This window comes from Apaloderma vittatum, unplaced genomic scaffold (genome assembly GCF_000703405.1).
Source record: "Apaloderma vittatum isolate BGI_N311 unplaced genomic scaffold, ASM70340v1 scaffold5794, whole genome shotgun sequence".
Taxonomy (NCBI): Eukaryota; Metazoa; Chordata; class Aves; order Trogoniformes; family Trogonidae; genus Apaloderma; species Apaloderma vittatum.
In genome coordinates, this window is record NW_009710832.1 from 1,439 (window position 1) to 20,550 (window position 19,112).

General features: G+C 38.0%; 1 protein-coding gene across 1 annotated transcript in view; it reads left to right on the forward strand.

Annotated features, from left to right (window-relative positions):
• Nucleotides 1-291: 291 nt before the first annotated feature.
• Nucleotides 292-19,112, forward strand: part of SHPRH (SNF2 histone linker PHD RING helicase, E3 ubiquitin protein ligase) — a gene marked incomplete at its 3' end in the record, with an annotated part of 37,968 nt that continues 19,147 nt past the window's right edge. The window contains exons 1-12 of the mRNA XM_009867398.1: nt 292-933; nt 1,340-1,469; nt 6,986-7,204; nt 7,505-7,583; nt 8,328-8,478; nt 10,204-10,309; nt 10,808-11,064; nt 11,499-12,194; nt 13,800-14,051; nt 14,879-14,957; nt 16,908-17,071; nt 17,162-17,418. Of these exons, the coding sequence (XP_009865700.1) occupies nt 292-933; nt 1,340-1,469; nt 6,986-7,204; nt 7,505-7,583; nt 8,328-8,478; nt 10,204-10,309; nt 10,808-11,064; nt 11,499-12,194; nt 13,800-14,051; nt 14,879-14,957; nt 16,908-17,071; nt 17,162-17,418 (3,032 nt within the window). The remainder of the gene's footprint in view (nt 934-1,339; nt 1,470-6,985; nt 7,205-7,504; nt 7,584-8,327; nt 8,479-10,203; nt 10,310-10,807; nt 11,065-11,498; nt 12,195-13,799; nt 14,052-14,878; nt 14,958-16,907; nt 17,072-17,161; nt 17,419-19,112) is intronic.

Genomic DNA, 19,112 nt, shown 5'->3' on the forward strand with positions numbered 1-19,112 from the left:
TTCTTATTGATCTCTGTAGCTGTCTGGCAAAACATTAAGGCATAGTCCAAGGCAAATGCTTCGTGTCCAGCTTTGTGTGATGGCACAGAGATAGAAGAGCTCTGTGCAACTACGTCTTTTTTAAACAGTTAGATTTCTTAGTGCGTATGTCTATGTCCAAACCTTTTGTGAGTTTAACAGCTGCTGGGCAGTGAAATTTTTTTTGTCGGCATTTGATTTTGTGACACTTATTGCTGACTAATTTATGTTTCATTTTGCAGTGACTGAAGATACTCTTCAGAAAACGACAAAATGAGTAGTCGTCGAAAACGTGCACCCCCGTCAAAAGTAGATGAGGAGACGAAGAAAAAGTTCTGCTGGAATATGCATGAAGACCGGAGAAATGACATGGTAACATTAGATGATGAAATGACTAATGAGGACCACGTTCCAGGTCCAAGCACTTCATCTGCATCCTTCATTGTTATAAATGATGATAGCACTGATGCAGATCTCATTCAGAAAGTAGGCAGCAGCTCAAAATCTGTTAAGTTTGTGACAGTCAACGAAGAAGAAGACTCTTATTCCATCTTGACTCCCATGTCAGTACAGCTAAATATTACAGTCTTGCCTTACTGTGTGGATGGGTCCTGGAAAGCTTTGTTGGGTGAATTTGTTCTTCGTCTTCCTTCTGATCAAATTCTAACTGACGGATTCCATGAAAGGAGCTTTACATTGATGAGAGGAAACTCCATCGATCAACTGCAGGTCTGTGTTCATGAAAGGAGTGAAGAAGAATACAGCAATGAAACAAAAGAATACCTGGGTGCTTATGAACAACATATTTTTGTAGAACCAAGTTTAGGTGGTGAAATATTGGAAGGGTTGCAATGGTTGCAAAAGAAAAAAATAATTGGACTTTATCAAAGACCTGGAGAGGCTCAGGCTTTAAAGGTATGGGTTCATGTATTTATTTTGCATTGTAAAAGTTTCTCTTTTTTGTTTTAAACATAAAATAAAAACCTCTGAACAATGAAGCTGCTGTGGCAGCTACATGTATTTTTATAATGTGATGAAAATATATAGTTTCTACATGCTTTTGTAAATGTTTTCGGTGTGTTTTTTCCCCTAAAATTCTTCTGGCAATTGAACCATTAGTAATACATTACCGGAAGGAATAACAGAAGCTTTTAGCTGCAATGTTACTGTGTCCTCTGTCTGATGATTGTAGTAGATTTATTATATCTGTCTACGTGTGCTAATTTTCAAAGCATGGTTGTTATTTTCATAGTTGTCTGTTTATAATATTCTTGTAATTTTAACAGTTAATTAAGTGATGAATTGTATAATCATTTCACAGGTTGGAATTTATCTTCTGGAAGCTGGGCTAAGTAAACTGGAGTTTCTCAGTGATGGAGGTGGAAGACCCAAAAAAGCTAATCAGCTAATTCAGAAACTCATGGAGAAGTTCTATAGTTGTCTAATTCCAGGTAATGTGATTCACTTGAATGGTGATGAATAATTTTTGTTATTGAAGTGTGTCTTTTTTTGTAGTAGTAGTAGTTTTAAATATAAGTCAAAATAGTAAGTTATTCCTGCCACCTACAGCAGCTTTCTTTTCAAGGTAGTGATTATTAGGTAGTTCTCTTCATATCATTACCCGACTATTAATCATACGATAATTCATTTGTGGTCAAAGCACAGGTGATACTATTACTTCTATACAGATAAGGCATTGAGAAGTTTGAGTCTGTACCTTTTGGGGAGTAAAATTTTCATTGATCTGTATGGGTCATTTGAACAGATCTACAGTATCATGTCTAAGTTACACAGAAACTGTTTGAAAGAACCAGTAATCAGATTTGGAAAGCTTTTGTTCCTAATTTGGTGTCTAACACAACTGTGGTAACAGAATTTGTTTGCTTTAGGTTGTAAAGCAGTTATATTATAAACTACTATAAAATGTACCTTTATGACACTTCTAAGAATACACCACCCCAAATTTACAAATATGGGCCTTGTCATAACTTTGGAATTGAAGATATGTTTACTAAATTATACTCAGCAGTGATACAGATTTTTAGGGTGATCAATGATGACTTTGTGGTGTGATAGCTTAGTAAACTCTTAAGAGTCTCATTCCTGAGTGTAGGATGAATTCAAAATGTTAGCTGAAGACTGACTCAGTAGCTGTGACATAATATAGTGAGTTTCAGTGTTTTTGCAGAAGCAACAAGTCTAACCCCCCTCCATATGATTATACTTAATTTCAAAAAATGTATATATAATTATGTATAAAAAATACTAGGCAATTTGTTAAAGAGAAGCTAAAAGGAAGAGCTAATGGAATGTGTATCCATGCCTGCTGCAAAAGGGAAAATATGCAAATGTCATAAAAGCCTTGAGATATGCGGAGAGAAGGGTCAGTATAACTAAGTATATGAAGAAAAGATGTTGCACTTAAGAAGTTATCCTTCAAAAAACTGAGTGAAGGAAATTCATCAGATGGATTTTAAAACCACAATAAATCAGATCCAAAAAGAAGTCTGAATAATAGTTTAAAATATAGAAATGAGTAGTAATGTTTTTAAATGCAGTAGGAGAAATATGTTGTCATAAGTGCATTAGAAGCAAAATATCTGCCAGAGAATTCATAGACTTGAGGCAACTGAGGCATATGGAAGGTGTGCTCAAATAATGTAATGCTATAGCAGTAAGCACAATTTTCTTCTCTGTCTATATTATCCTTGTGGAAGAATTTGGGAAGGAGATTGTTTATGGACCAAACGAACAGTGACCCATTTTGAGATGAGAAATAAATTTCTCCTGGAACTCGGGGCATTTGTCCTCAGTTCACTAAAGGATAGATTTTTACGGATTACGTGGTTCAGCGTAGCTTACAGATGAAGTGGCAATATAGGTTCTGGAAGGGAAGAAGTATCCCTCAAAGTTACTGGAATGAGAGAGTGGACCTGAGTGGTTAGGTCGTTATGCCTTGACTTGCCTTTCCAGAAGTCATGCAACCAGCTTGAGTTCATAAAGGAACTGTGTTGCCAATTGGTAAAATTTCTGACTGTTTCAGCATGTACTTTTTGATGTGGTGCAATATAATAATCTTGATTCTACACCAATGAATGCCATGTAAACAAGTAAGTAAAAAGAGGATGTGGAGAATGGAAGTAAATGGTTGTTAACATCTTTGAAGATCACCAGTCAAGTCCTACAAAGACATGTGCAGTTTAATGTATCCGTAATGTTTTGGAAGTATAGTGATTGGTGAGATGGTATCAAAAATTTTTCAGTGTGTATTCAGCCAAGTAGAGGCAAAGAACAACTGAAGGTTTGCAAATAGACTAGGCAATGGAGATTCAGTAGAAATTCACTGTTGATAAAATGATGCAGAAGAAAAAAATCCTTATGTTGCATTAGAAAAAAAATGGTGGCCTCTTTGCTAACTCTTGCAACTAGGGTTGGAGGTGGGTGTATAGCTCAGTAAATGCATCAGCTTACTGTTCAGTGTCAGTCAAACCAAGTCAAGGTTTGGAAGCATTAGAGAACAAACCAGGATCATGAAACCACTATGTAAGTCCATAGTGTGTATTATGCTATGCTCCAAGTTCAGAAATAAAGCAGGTCACAGAAATGGAAAATATTTGGGAGGGAAGACCTCTGGCAGTTACACACTGTGAAATGAGTTACATTTTTCTAACAGTTTTTAGGCCCATACTTTTTGATACATAATATAATATAGCCTTGATTCTACACTAATGAATGCAATCCTCTTAAGAAGCTTGAACTGATTTCCATTTCTGACAACTTGGTCTGTGTTTGAATTTCACCCATTTTGAAACAAATTGATTTATTTTTTTTTTTGCAAAACTGCATGTAAGTATGTATTTTAACGACCGTCAATATCCATCTCAAATGAGCTCTGTGCAGCAGTGTTCCAAGATGAGGCTTCTCGTTCTCCCCATTGATGTGCAAATTCTTGTGTTGTTGGAGTTGCGCATAAGGATTGACACAAATAAAGGACATGGCCTTCTTATCCCTACATCTGATTTTTATGTAGTTGCCTTCCTCGGTGTATTTATCACATTGATATCCTTCTAGACTGTTTTGAGACTTTGAGGTAGGAATCACAGAATCATCCAGGTTGGAAAAGACCCTTGGGATCATCGAGTCCAACCATTAACCCTACACTACAAGTTCACCCCTAGACCATATCACCCAACACCACATCCAAGCGATGCTTAAACACATTCAGGGATGGCGACTCAACCACCTCCCTGGGCAGCCTGTTCCAAGATCCCACAACTCTTTCCGTGAAGAACTTCTTCCTAGTGTCTAGTCTAAACCTACCTTGTTTAAGCTTGAAGCCATTCCCTCTAGTTCTGTCACTAATTACCCGAGAAAACAGACCAGCACCAGCCTCTCTACAATGCCCTTTCAGGTAGTTGTAGAGAGTAATGAGGTCTCCCCTCAGCCTCCTCTTCCTCAAATTAAACAGATGTAACTCCTTCAAACGGTCCTCATACGATCTATTCTCCAGTCCCTTGACCAGCTTCGTTGCCCTCCTCTGCACCCGCTCCAGCACCTCGACATCTCTCTTGTACTGAGGTGCCCAGAACTGGACACAGTACTCGAGTTGAGGCCTCACCAGTGCTGTGTACAGGGGGACAATGACCTCCCTACTCCTGCTGGTCACACTATTTCTAATACAGGCCAGGCCTTCTTTGCCACCTGGGCACACTGCGTGTAGCGTTGCATGGGGTTGTTGGGAATTCCATCTCAAGTTGCCTGAGATAGATGCATTAATGAATCTGCCAAAGAGTGACAAAATATTTAATATGTGGAAGCTTAATGAGTTTCCCACATTAACTGTAGAGGTAACTACTCTTGAGAAGATAGTTTACAGAGTTTTCTTTTGTTTGCTTTAATAAACAGCTGGATGTAAAATGACTTGTATCCTTTATCTGCTCTATAATGCAAGATGGTTCTCTTTGATGTTTAAGTGAACACACAGGCTTTAAAGATCCAGCTAGCTGCTTTCTAAATATGAAATGATAATAGTATTCCTAACTGAAACTTAAAAGAACTAAAATGTCTGTTTAATTGCTCTTTGTTCTAGTAAATGGTGAATGTTTTGGAATTTGTTTTCCTATAGTGTCATGGAATTATAGTATAACATACAATAGCATGGCAATAGCATATACCATATACAATTCTCCTTCAGTTTTCTTAAGAAGAATAAAATCCGTGTACAAAGAGCTTTTTGGCCTGTGTATGGCATGTTTTTAATACCAAACATGAAGCAACGAGGTTTCCAGTCATCTAGTATAAAGGGGAGAAAAGATAACATTTTCATTGATATAGATATTCTTATAGAGCAATCTGGAAACTACCCTACAGATAAAATGGAAAGAACCTACTGCGGATGAAATAGCAGAACTGTAGCTCAGTCACTGAAGGAGTTACTTGATTATGAGACATAGCAGAGAAACTGAAGTTTTAGATAGTACAATGCCATCAGTTTCTCAAAGTTAAAAAATACTAAGGTGAAAGCTAGGTAATGAAATTACTTTTTTAAATGGTTGAAAGCATAATTAGAATTCACTGTTTAATAAATAGGAGAGAGGTATACATTCTTAGCATAATTTTAAAAATCCCTGTGGTACATAAAGCCATTTAATCAGGAAAAAAAATCTTTGAGAGAACGAATGAAAAAGGTATGGACAAAACATATCCAATTGCATGAAAAAAACCCATTTTACTTTAGATTATATTGTAGTCTTTGCTCCCCTGTAAAATTCTGGGTGGACTTAGTTTATATAAAAGTCAATTTATTACGCTCCTAAATGTGATATTTTTACCAAGTATGATGGTACACGTCATTACTGATCAACTTCATTGATCAAAGTTATCTTCTCCGATCACTCTAATTTTAATCTGTTCTTTCCATGAATTGAGGAGTGTGTAAGAGCTAATCTCTTGGAACTGTATCTGTAGTATATAAAGCTGAATGCTCTGCTTGGTGCTTTTTGTTTGACTGAAACATTAATAACCCCACATGTTCACTCTTGTTGCCTTCTTTACAAGTCATTATGTACACTTTTCATGAATTTATAGAGATTTAATGTCTTTCAGAATTCTCTTTTCCCTTGTGAAGCACTGGAGTTGTTCCATTGACTTAAAAGGATTAGAGAAGGGCTGTTTGTTTTGTTCACCTTTAGTGTTCAGCTTTTTCTGTCCCTGCAAGAGAGTCTAATAGTAACCCCCAAACCTCATTTAGACATTAAGCTCTCTGGTGTTTGTGCCAGGTACATATCTTTGTTAGTGGGAGGCATCCTAATTGTAGTTTAACTTAATAGATTTCTGTGATTAGCTGTTTGCTCTTTTCATCAATGTGTTATACTTCTAAATACACCTTGAGGTCACTTTATGCTAAAAATGCTGGCTTTGACTTGGTTCTGAATTTTGTTGTCCTACTGCTACAATATTCTTACCCAGATGGATAATTTAAAATTAACATGAAAACTTACTGAATGGAATTTCCTGTTTGTTTTTTTTAATATAGTATTTTATCAAGAAAGGCTTTATTTCATGAAAAATGTACAAATCCTTGCTGTCCAACTGTTTTCCCCTTTCTGTAACATCATTGATCTATGTTAACATTTAAATTTGAAATATGAGTTATTTGTGGTTCTGTCAGTTTAGTGGAAGGTCTTTATTTAATAAATAGATAAGGTCTGGCCATTCTATCCCTAAAGGAAGAGCTCTGCTGATTAGGTATATCTCTGATTACCATAGTGTGTTAACATTAAATTCCAGGAACGTAGTGCTCATTGCTTCCTGCTGCTGCCAGCTGATGGAGGTGCAGTCATGACACATGTTTCAATGACATTTTGTTTTCGTTGCTTTCATATGTTAACTAAATGCAGCAAAATTTACTGAAATGTTGACCAAGCTTGATTGACAAGGTGTGTCTTGAATGACTTGGTGTATGCAGATGAGCTGGAGGAAGATGAGGAAGAACCTGACATGGAACTAGAGCGACAAAATATTGAAGAGCTTTATGACTTTGTAAGGCACACCCATCAGCAGGATATCCAGTTACTGAGAGAGGATATGCAGCACCCTGCTTTAATTCCTATTCTGAGGCCATACCAAAGTGAGGCTGTGAACTGGATGCTTCGCCGAGAGAAGCTCTCAAGCCCTCCAAGCAATGGCAAGTATATGGGTCTGAAAAACTTGCATAATTGAGGAAAGTGACGTTATATTGTCAGCAGTAATGCTTTCTTGCCCTTTGATTAAAAGCTATTTTATAAAAGCTGTTGCTTGGGTAGTACACTAAATGATAAAATAAACTTTACTGAACAGTGGTTGATGTACATTGTCGGTCATGAAGCACTGTTGAGGTAGACATCTGCTTTTTTTATCTAAATATCGTAATAAGGCTGACCAATTTTAGGCAGTGTGCTGTTTATGGCGAAACCTCGTAGTAGTAACATGAACTCTTTCTCCTTAGAAAATGCACTGCATTTCTTATGGCGGGAAGTCATCACTCTGGATGGAGTGAAAATCTACTATAATCCATTTACTGGCTGGTATGTTTTTATAGTTATCTCTTTCTGAGAACACCTCAAGGTTGTACTTTGTGAAAAACTTATTGGAAACTAGCTAGTCCATAACGATCATTTTTCAGTTAGCAATTAAAAAATTAGACCAGTGATTGCCTTTTTTCCTCCCCCTCTATCAAATGAAAGCTAACTGAAGTATATAATGCACAGGTAAATATGTAAATCTCAAGTTGAAGATAAGGGTTCTTAAAGCTTATGTTTGTTTGTTTCAATGCAAATTTATCATTTTAAGATTAACTTATTTTAAACGAGAGCATTGGAGGCTTTGACCTTCTGGTCCAATGCTTTTAAAATCTAAAGGAAAGAGGCAGTATAATACTTTTTATTAATGCTGGCTTTTGCATTACTACTTCCATTGCACTTTTAATTTGGTTAGAATAGAACACTTTGATTGTCAGTTTGCTTTTAGTTTTTCCCCTATATAACTTTCAGATATTTAACATGTGCCAATGTAAATGTATTTCAGTTTTTTTAGAGACTAATGTTATGATATGCTAAGGTTAGTGAGGCCTGTTAGTAGGGAAAAAAAATTCAAAAACTTCTGGCATGTATATGCATCTTAGTCAGGTTTATACACCCAAAAAGCTTGTTAGCTCCTGTTACAGACTTTTCCTTGCTAAAGCTATGCTCTGTGTGTTCCTGAACACATGCTTCTCTGTCACACTACTATATAGTTACTGACTTTCATTTGTGAATGTACTTGAATTTTAGTATCATCCGTGAGTATCCAGTTGCTGGACCCCAGTGGCCTGGAGGTATTTTGGCAGATGAGATGGGTCTTGGAAAAACAGTGGAAGTGTTGGCTCTTATTCTGACTCATACCCGACCAGATATTAAGCAAGATGATCTGACCTTACCTGAGGTAAGAAAACCAGGGAGAGGTTTAGTACAAAGAAAATACTTGTCAGAATTAATGGAAAGGCACTTCTCTTGAGCTTATTGTTTTCTGTTTTACAGAAGTCCAGATTTAAAGCTGGATTAAAGTACAGTGAAAGTTTTTGCTGTGTAGGATGTGATACTTGGTGGTGCAGATAGTGGAATGGTTTCGATGAGCAGCAGTTGATCGTTTGCCATTGCTGAAGGTTGTTAGCAGGCAACTGTGCTGTTAATAGGCTGTTGGTAGTTTACACGCACTCCCGCAGTGCAGACTAAGTTATATGTTACTATTTTGGAAATCATTCTCCCCTTCATTATATTGATGAGTATCAAGCATCTGTTAAATGTGTTCTGTGCTAAAGTACGGACAATTTCAACTTGGTGATTTCTGTTCCTCCTCCATTTTATATAGCAAATAGGCTTATTTATCAGTAGTTTTCCATCTTTTTCACCTTCCTCATCAAGCATCCTGTGAAAACTTAGCTCATTCGGGAAAACCAAAAATCGTCTCTGAAGTGAGAGAACCTTCATCCAGAAGCATCCTCCTTATGAATTCATGGCAGCCAGTTTCGTAGTACATTTATTCATACAGTGATGTCTTGCCTGTTTGTACTTGTGTAGGTTAGAAAGACCCAATTCTCAAAGAGAGAGTAGGTTTTTTCTTAAAGGTATGAGAAGGTCAGCACAGAGGAGTGTGAAGAGGGAAGTATTAGCACTAAAGTGTGTGGACATAAACTGGCAACAACAGCTAGAGATCGTAGCTTTTGGAGAGCTGGAGTTATGAAACTGTTTCATGGTATGAGTAGCTGGGACAGACATCTCGGCTGATATTTTGGGATCTTTATGAACAGAATTATATGACATTGCCAGTGGTTAAAAGGCCCTGTTTCACTCATCGAGAAGGCCCCTTGTCATCTGTATTTTTCTTGCCTCGGTTATAAAATATTTTTGTATGATATGCTGAAAAAAAAAAACAAGCCAAAAGTGCTTTGTTCCAACAGAGACTTTCTGGAGGACTCCTGGCTTGTGTAAGCCAGTGTCATAGTTACTCCAAGTTACTCAACTGTAAGGCTTGGACAGTGTCTGGAGTTTCATTTCAGTTACTGTTAAGAGCTCTGCAACGCAACACATTGAACAGGGCAGAGTGAAGTGTCAATACTGCTATAAAATGGTTAATCATAGAAACAGTGGCACTGTTTTTGTTCCAGCTTTGGAATTCTTTTTTACAACCCAGTTTCTGAGTATACATGTTCCTGAATTAAATCACTATTCTTGAAATGCAAATGATAAATTTTTGAGAGACAGTCTCTAAAAAGGGAAACTTGTAATGCAGCTGACTAGGGCTTTTCAATCTATGTTGCTTTGTGTTTCTAGCTATATATTAAATGCATATTTTCCTCCCCCATCAGTAGTCTGGATCGCTTATAGCTATAGATTCCCGTAGTGTAATTCTGAAGTAGTGGAGGATCCAAGAAGCTTGCAGGGCTGCCCTTTCTGGTTTTGGTGTAGAGCAATGAACACCATTTGCCAAGAAGCTGAACTGAATGGCTTATCAACCTGGACACTAAAAATGAGCTGTCTGAACAAATTATTGAGATCAGGGGACACATCTGTAGCATCTCATGCTTATTTTCAAATGTAAAAATATTAATGAAGTTCAGAATTACTGTCAAGATATGAGCTAGTAACTATTAAATGTTGTCTGCATTAGGGTAAGCTTGTGAACTTCTTCGTTCCACCTCAACCTTTAGAAGGAAATAAAAAGAAAACACCAAGAGAAGTGGAGCTTAATATGAAGGAAAAGATACAATATCCCCGTAAGTATTTCTGATGAGTGTTTTAATGTACTTTTATCATTAGTATATCGGCCACTGATTATGAGTTCAAGGCTACTCTTTACTTCAGCAGAATGAAAAGATTCTTGGGCTGAGCACCATGATGTAGGATTTCATGCTAGAAACAAGTGATTCACACTTTCAAGTTACCAACTTGGATCTCTGTGCTACAGAACTCCATGTAGCTAAAGGTTGTTGTAAGAGAGTTTACGCATTTAACTGCAATATACTTTTTATAAGCTTCAGTAAGAAAATTGAGTGACTTATCTGTATTGCTACTTAATATTTTCTTGGAATCACAGAAAACCAGTGATTTGTAGGGCCTCTTCAAACAAAGCGTTGTCAAAATTACTGCTTTTTTTCTTTTTTGTATTTTTTTTTAGATGGGCACTATGTTTAGAGTTCCCTTAATATGTGATCTCCGAGGTAACTTTCATTTTATCTGAACTGTCAGTTTTTTTGCTTTGATTCTACACATAGGCTTACGACTGATGATACTGGCAGCTCTAAAAGAAATGAATGTGAAGAAAGGAGCATCCATTATTGCAATATTTAAGTACATCAGTGCTATGTATGGATATGACACAGAGAGAAATAGACGGCTTCTCAAAAGAATTCTGGAAAAACTAATTGCAGAACAGGTAGTAGAGCATGTCAGAGGACATGGTCTGACTGGATCTTTCAAGCTGGGAAAGAATTACAAGGAGCAAAAGAAGCGAAAAAGAACCAAAGAACAGGTAAAACATGCTGCTGTAGTTACTTCAAAGAATGTTTTAAAGGCAGATTTCTAGGTATTTCTACCAACTGCATGCTACTGTCAGCTGTATTGTCTGTGTGCACTAATTCAGTGACATTGGCTTATTGGTAAAAATGGACAAAACTGCAGCATTTGCTTTGATACTCATGAGCAAAGAAGCAGAAATAATAAACACCTCAGTTTTGGGACTAAAATATTAACTACATCTGTCATAAATCTTTCAAAGTAGTGCTGTGCGGGCTGGCAGTTGTGTTGTTCTTGGTGTGAAGTTGTGTTTTAAACACTCGTAAGAATTAACCAAGTCTTCAAACTGGAAATTGTTAAAAAAACCTTAATATCTAGGTCTTGATGTGTTTATGTTCCAAAAAAAGGAGGGGAGGAAGTGTGATATTCTTGGTTAATTCTACTTCGTAGGTACCAAGGACTTCAGAAAGCATTCAGAAGAAACAATTGATTGATGCTAAAACTCAAATCAAAGAATCAAGAAATAGTGATGTCACTTCTGAAAACGTCCTTAAAACTGCTTTACGGGTGGATGTTGCCATGGAAGAACACGATTACTGTACAACTAGCAGAAGTAACAGCAAATCTGAAGCAAATCATGAGAACTCTGTAAAAGAGGAACATGTTCAGCAAGAAGCTCTGGTCCCAAAGTCTCCTGACTTGCATGGCAGCCTCCTCATCTCCAGTGATACAAGCAGTCATCCCGATTTCAGTGTTTCTAAAACCACAGCTGATGTCCAGCAGGAAGACCCAAAGGACAAGTCCTTGCATTCCCAAGAACATGCTGGCAGTAGTGTGCAGCATACCAGTTCTGTGTTTCCATTTAATACCTCTGGATATCGTTTTGAATGCATCTGTGGTGAGCTTGGCTTGGCTGACTATAAAGCTCGTGTGCAGTGCCTGAAGTGTTACGTATGGCAGCATGCAGAATGTGTAAACTACAAAGAGGAAAACCTGAAGATCAAGCCCTTCTACTGTCCCCATTGTCTTGTGGCAATGAAACCAGTTTCCACAGGAGCAACTCTGATAATTTCTCCAAGTTCTATTTGTCATCAGTGGGTAGATGAGATCAACAGGCATGTAAGATCATCTTCTCTTCGAGTGCTGGTAAGATTATAGAGTTTCATATTCTGGAGAACTATTTTATTGAGGTTTTGGGTTTCCATTCTGACACTCTGTATCATGTAAAGTTCAGGTTTCTTTGTCCTCTTGTGTCAGAATTCTACATTTCTTGCTGTTAGACCTATGCTTTGGCACCCCTATATTTGGAATAAGATAACAGTAGTAGTAGATGGATAAAGGGAGAAAGCTCTGTATTCAGGGATATATCTGATACTTTCAGCTATCCTGCCCAATGTATAAATGAATTCTAGGCCTCCAGTAAGCCATTTGTGTGAGCAGTCTAATTAGGTTTAGTGCAGCAGCTAACAAATATGTAAAACTTGCACAGTTTTTGTAGGATCCAATCCAAGTTTGACACCAGCTTTGAAAACTGTCAGAAATGGATTTACATGGTAACATTAAAAAAGCTTAAATACTGAGTGTCAGTACTTTTAAGCTATGTGACACCTTCAATTGTAAGACACTGATTTCATTTCCTTTTAACTGCCAACTGTCAGTCATCCAGACTTGCTTTCAGTGTTGCTTCAAAATGAAAATTTGGGTTTTTGTTGATTTTTTTTTTTTTTTTTTGTGTAAAGTGAAGGTGAAAATAGTGCAGATATATCAAAGAACCAGTTACCTGTGTTAACAGGTTTTGCACTGCATGTGAAATTTTTACTTTTCCAACTGCTTACAGCCCATGGGAAACTCTAATGGTTTTATGTAATGGGACAGGAAATTAAAATTTATCAGTAGTTCTTGCTTTGTGGCAGGTTGTCTTTTCCTGCTGCTGTAAAAACAACCAAAACTTAGCCAAGTTATAAACCTCCGTAAAATCTGTTCATAAGTACTTGGAAGAGATCACTAGACTGAGATAGCGCCTCTTTTTTTTTTTTTTTTTTTTTTTCCTTCTCAACAGTTGCTTCAGTGAGCATGTTGTTGTGTTGGTTTTTTTCCCTCCCATTCGCCCTCTTTAGTTCATGTGTTTTGATCTGGTTGCGCATGCTCTGTTGTTACACTCTTCTTGCAGAAAATTTCAGTTAAATGTTTCTTTCAGTTGACAGAAACAGTGTTGCCATATGTGTGACTGTAGAGGAAGATTATTACTGGAAGGAAAAGTACAGTAACAATGAAATTAACAGTGAAATCATGTGCTGGTCATCAGCAGAAAGGGAGGAATCAGCTAAGATTTCATAGATGCCCCTTAATTTTGATATTTTTAACTATTAGTTGTGTGAATTAAGAGAACATTAAAGTTTATGACACTATGAGGGACTAGAAAGACCGTGTGATTTTTCTTAAATGGTGAAAGTGTAGGTAGTTGCAGATAAGAATGGACCATCTTGGTTAATGTTTATATAAAAAATTATAAGCTCTCAGAATAACAGGAATAGAAAGATGCTGGCTGTTAGGGGATGAGACTAGAATATAGATTCTTTCTAAAAAAGATGTATATTCTTGTATCTGTCAGAAGAACGCCTTATCTGTTTCAACACTGTGGTTAATAGATAAGTGACCAGCGTGAAGCTGTAGCGTTATTTTTGCATTTTGGTTAAAGTGTCTCTTGCCTTCCTTCTCTGCTGCCATGCTGTCGAATACAAATCTCCATAGGTGTATCAAGGTGTGAAGAAGCACGGCTTTTTGCAGCCATACATGTTGGCAGAGCAGGCGGTGGTTATCACCACATACGATGTCCTCCGCACTGAACTCAACTACGTGGACATACCCCACAGCAACAGCAAAGACGGGCGCCGCTTCAGGAACCAGAAGCGGTACATGGCCATCCCCAGCCCCTTAGTAGCAGTGGAGTGGTGGAGGATCTGCCTCGATGAAGCACAAATGGTGGAATCCACTACTGCAAAGGTAGGATGCTCCCACTCTTGCATTTATCTCACTGGAAAAGGTTTTGACATAGTTATTGTAAATAATACAGTGGACTTCCCTATCCCGCTCCTTAATGTTTGGTTAAGTTCAGTAATTTGTCCTTGTAACTTGTTGATTAGAAGTGAATTTCCTGTTGGAGATATTTACTACTAAATGGTTCTCTTGCTGGAATTTTGGCAGACTGTGAAGTATTTCCAGCTCAAAAAACACTTAACGTAATCTATGTTGACAGTTTAAAGAACTAGGTCATTACGTTGTATATGGTGTTAGATAGTTTCAAACAAGACACCAGCCTATTCAGTGACATGCTTCAGAAGCATAGATATGTCCTTTGGGTCTAGAAGCTAACATAGTCTGCAGTGTGTCTGCAGACTCTAGGGCTGCAGTCTACAGAAGGAGATCATTTTAATTAGTATTCATCCACTTTTTTTGCCCAGGACAAAAATGCTACTTACATAATGGCTTATGGGCTTTAATTATTTATTTTTATTCTTTTCCATCTTATTTTGCTAACTGTGTCTTGTGAACCCTTAATTGCACTTGATTACTTAGAGGTGGGTGTGACTTATCAGCTTTCAGTTACCTTCAAAAAAGGCTAAATAACTTTATACACATTTTTATAATACATTGTACTAATGCTGCTTATAGGTCTGCTAATCTTGCATACTGAAAAGATGTTCAGGCTTCTTAAAAAAGCAAACAAAACAAAACCCCAAAATGTTAAAAATATCCATATGTTTTCAGACTGTGTTCCACACCATCTTTGTTTTTCCTGTCCTACCATTAGTTCTGTTTTCTTTTGCTAGGCTGCTGAAATGGCACTCCGTTTAAGTGGAATCAATCGGTGGTGTGTCAGTGGCACTCCTGTGCAGCGAGGATTAGAAGGTGAGAGTTTTATGTAGCAGTATCATCTGTGGATTTTCCTTGTACTGGTAGTTAAATAGTGGTTTGAGGCAGTTAAAACGTCTGCTAGTTTTGCTCTAAATTCATTAGTTACTCCGACTTGGTAAGTTGTAAACTTTTAACCATGTAATAAAGCCATCAATAAATGAATCAATATAAAAATTGCAGAGCTGAAGTTTTTCTTTCCCCAAGTTAAAGAAATTCTTTGAAGAGCAGAGGTATGTTAAACAGCTGACTCAAAGCTGTTCTTCAGTTTTCACTTAGCAGTGGGTAAATATTAACTGCTCTGTATTGCAACTAAAGGTAGTCTGCTCTGGTTACAGAATCCTTCTAACTGTCGAATATAGCAAGCAAAGCTATATTTATTTTTGCATAGCCTTTATGAACTACTGTGGACATTAACTGCCATGAATATAAATACTAAATATCATATTAAAGCTTAATGAAACTGTAGTAAGTCCTTATGTAAGGACTTAATGAATTCAGATGTATGGAGTTAGGGAGCTGTATGTTAGCAAGTGTCATTTATCTTGCCTTTTTTGTAAGGTATTCAGTTCCTGTAGATAGGCTTCAGACTGACAGACAAAACGAAAGGGAAGTCATGAACTTTATCTCCTGTGTTCTTTGATCAGTTTAGGAGTACTATGTACTATGCATTGAGGCAATGAGTTTGAAAGTGGATAAATCAGTGTAAATGTTTGTGTACACTTGTGAACTGTTGTTCAGGTACCAAACTGTTATAAAATTCAGTATTATAGATTAATTATGGAATTGTGGATTAAATTTATAAATATATGTAATAGTTGTGAGAATAGATAGTTAATAAAACAAAATGCAGTGATTGATTTGTTTTGATTTGATTGTCATGAATAACTTGTTCAAGTCCCTGCGTGTGATAGTTTGATTTAATACAGAACTGAAATATCGTATTGTCCCTGATGTATGTTTGCCAGGTGCTCAGGCTATACTGAGACAGCCTCCATCACACAGGGGACAAAAACTGCTGATTAATTTGAATCTGTGCTGCTGCTGCTATAATGAAGTGGGATAGGACCTCTGGGTAAACAATTGCTTCATGCATACAGATACTTCCTAAGAGATTTTTTCCCTTTGTCTATGATGTATTTGGTGAATGTCTTATGACTTTCAGCTGAATACCAAAATTACCATAAAGCTAACAGAATACAGAATGTAGTCACCAGATCTTTAAGATCTGTAAGATACCATCACATAGTTCTATTTCTGCTTTCTTCGCATGCAGCATTTAAACATGTGCTTCTGCATTATTCCAGTAAGGTTTAGATACAAGCTTAAAGTTAGTATATACTTAAATGTCATCCTCATAAATGACCGGTTTCTGAATTGGTCAGAATTAGCAAGCTGTATTCTCTCAGTTAGTAAGAAGACAATGAAACTGTGATTTCTTATTTTCTTCTGCCTTGGTAGAAAAGTAAAAGTCATCTGAATCGCAGTCTCTTTTAACATGGTAGGCAGCAGACAGTTGGTGCACAGCAGGCTGTGAAGTAAGGATACTGAGCAATATTGTTTTAGAAAAACCTGGCCAACCCAGTTAACTATATGCAATCATGTAATTTCTGCGTCTTACACTTGATCTGAAGAGGTTTAAATCCATCACTCTGTTCTGCTAAACTTGAAACCAGAAAAGTGTCTCACAAATACTTGTATCCCAGCAAGTTCTATGACAATCACCAACTAGCTAAAAGAGAGAACCCCAACCTTTTCCTACCTGGCCCTCTGCATCAAATTAGGTATTTTGGTGAAGGAATAACAGCAAAAAAGTGGAAAAGATAATGGCCAGAATGTAGTTGCTTTATGCTCAGTAACCTTTCTGTGAAACTTAATTTACTTGGTAGTGTATTGTGAAGTATTAAAAACCAAACATTGTACTAAGACACTTTCTTTTCTTGACAGATCTGTATGGATTAGTCCGTTTTCTTGGAGTTGATCCTTACTGGGTCAAACGTTGGTGGGACCGTCTTTTATATCGACCTTACTGTAGGAAAAATCCCCAGCCTCTCTACAGTCTAATTGCCAAGATAATGTGGAGATCAGCAAAGAAGGATGTGATTGACCAAGTAAATAAGACTTTTGGGGTTTTAAAATTCCTGAACAACATTTATCAATAGTTTTATTTGCAAATTACTTTCTTTTTTTTTTAATTGCAGATCCAAATTCCCCCTCAGACAGAAAATGTACACTGGCTTCACTTTTCTCCTGTGGAGAGACACTTCTATCATCGCCAGCGTGAGGTGTGCTGCCAGGATGCATTGACAAAACTCAGGAAGATTTCGGACTGGAGTCTTAAGCTTAGTAGCCTAGATAGAAGGACCCTGACTTCTATCCTGTACCCTTTGCTGCGGCTGAGGCAGGCCTGCTGTCATCCACAAGCTGTTCGGGGAGAGTTCTTGCCATTACAGAAAAGGTAAATTTCTGTCGCTTCCTAAATGGCATACTTTATCCAAAGCAAAACTAACTGTCCCTGACAGTTCAAGATCTTGTACAGTTGTCTAACAAGCCTAATTTTAAGCTTCTTCAGTTAAATGTGCAACTATGTACATCAAACTGTCTGACCTTGGAAGTTGAATAGGACGCAGTAGAGTGTTTAGTGTAATTAACTTAAGTCAGGAAATAGACAGCCCAACCCAGGGGATGTGATACTGGGACCTGATGGTCACAAATGCAAATGAGCTCGTCAGGACTGTCAAGACTGGAGGCAGCTTGGGTTGCAGTCATCACACACTGGTGGAGTTCACAGTCCTAAGGGATATGAGCCAGGCGAGGAACATAATCAGGACTCTGAATTTTAGGAAAGCAAACTTCCAGCTCTTCAAGGAGAGTTCATCAATAGTACCCTCGGAAATGGTCCTCAGGGAAAAGGGAGCAGAAAAGACCTGACAGATCTTTAAGGATGCTTTCCATAGACTGTAAGACCTCTTGATCCTCAGGTGTAAGAAATCAAGCAAGGAAGAGACCTAGAAAGATCATGGAACAGATTTTCCTAGGAGCTCTGCTAAGGCACATGGAGGACAAGGAGGTGATTTGAGAGCCAGCATGGCTTCATCAAGGGCAAGTCCTGCCTAACCACCCTAGTGGCCTTCTATGATGGAGTGGCTACATCAGTGGACATGGGAGGAGCAATGGATGTCATCTACCTGGACTTTTGCAAGGCCTTTAACACAGTCCCCCACAACATCTTTCTCTCTAAATTGGAGACTTATGGATTTGGTGGGTGAACTGTTTGGTGGGTAAGGAATTGGCTGGATGATTGCAGCCAGAAAGGATTGGTCAATGGCCCAATGTCTGTATGGAGACGCGTGACAAGTGATGACGCTCAGGATTCCATACTGGCACCAGTGATGGTTAATATCTTCATTGATGATATATAAAACGAGTGCACCTTCAGCAGGTTAGCAGATGACACCGAGATGAGTGGTGTGGTCAACATGCCAGAGGGGATGGAATGTCTTAGAGAGGGACCTGGACAAGCTGGAGAAGTGGCTCCATGTGAACCTCATGGGGTTCAACAAGGCCAAGTGCAAGGTCCTGCACCTGGGTTGGGGCAATCCTTGTTATCAGTACAGGCTGGGGGTTGAGGTGATTGAGAGCAGCTCTGCAGAAAAGGACTTCGGGGTGCTGGTGGACAAAAAGCTGGATGTGAGCCAGCAGTGCCCTCGCAGCCCAGAAGGCCAGTTGCATTCTTTTAACACTGCTGGCTTATTTCTAGTTTCCTGGTCTTGGTCATCCATTCTATTCAGTCTTTTTTCTATCCTTTTGTGAAGCTTTGTGTCCTACTCTATCTCCTTTCTCATACAGGGCACCTACGGTGTCCAGGCAGCTGTAACTGAGTTTGCAGGGACCGGTAGCAGGCATTGTGCCATAGCACTTTCTGCCTAAGTCTGCCAGTGTGAAAGGAACGACTCAAACGTCAGAGAAATCTAAATTCTCACCAGCCCATACCAAATTATTTGCATTAAAATGAGCCAGTGGAGTACAAATGAAACATGTAAACTGAGCTGAGTACGCTGGGGGCAGCTTAGTGCTGTGTTGATGTTTTGATGGAATGATTGTGGAGTGATGGCTGTGTTGTAACTGTGGTGGAAAAACTAGCAATGAGAA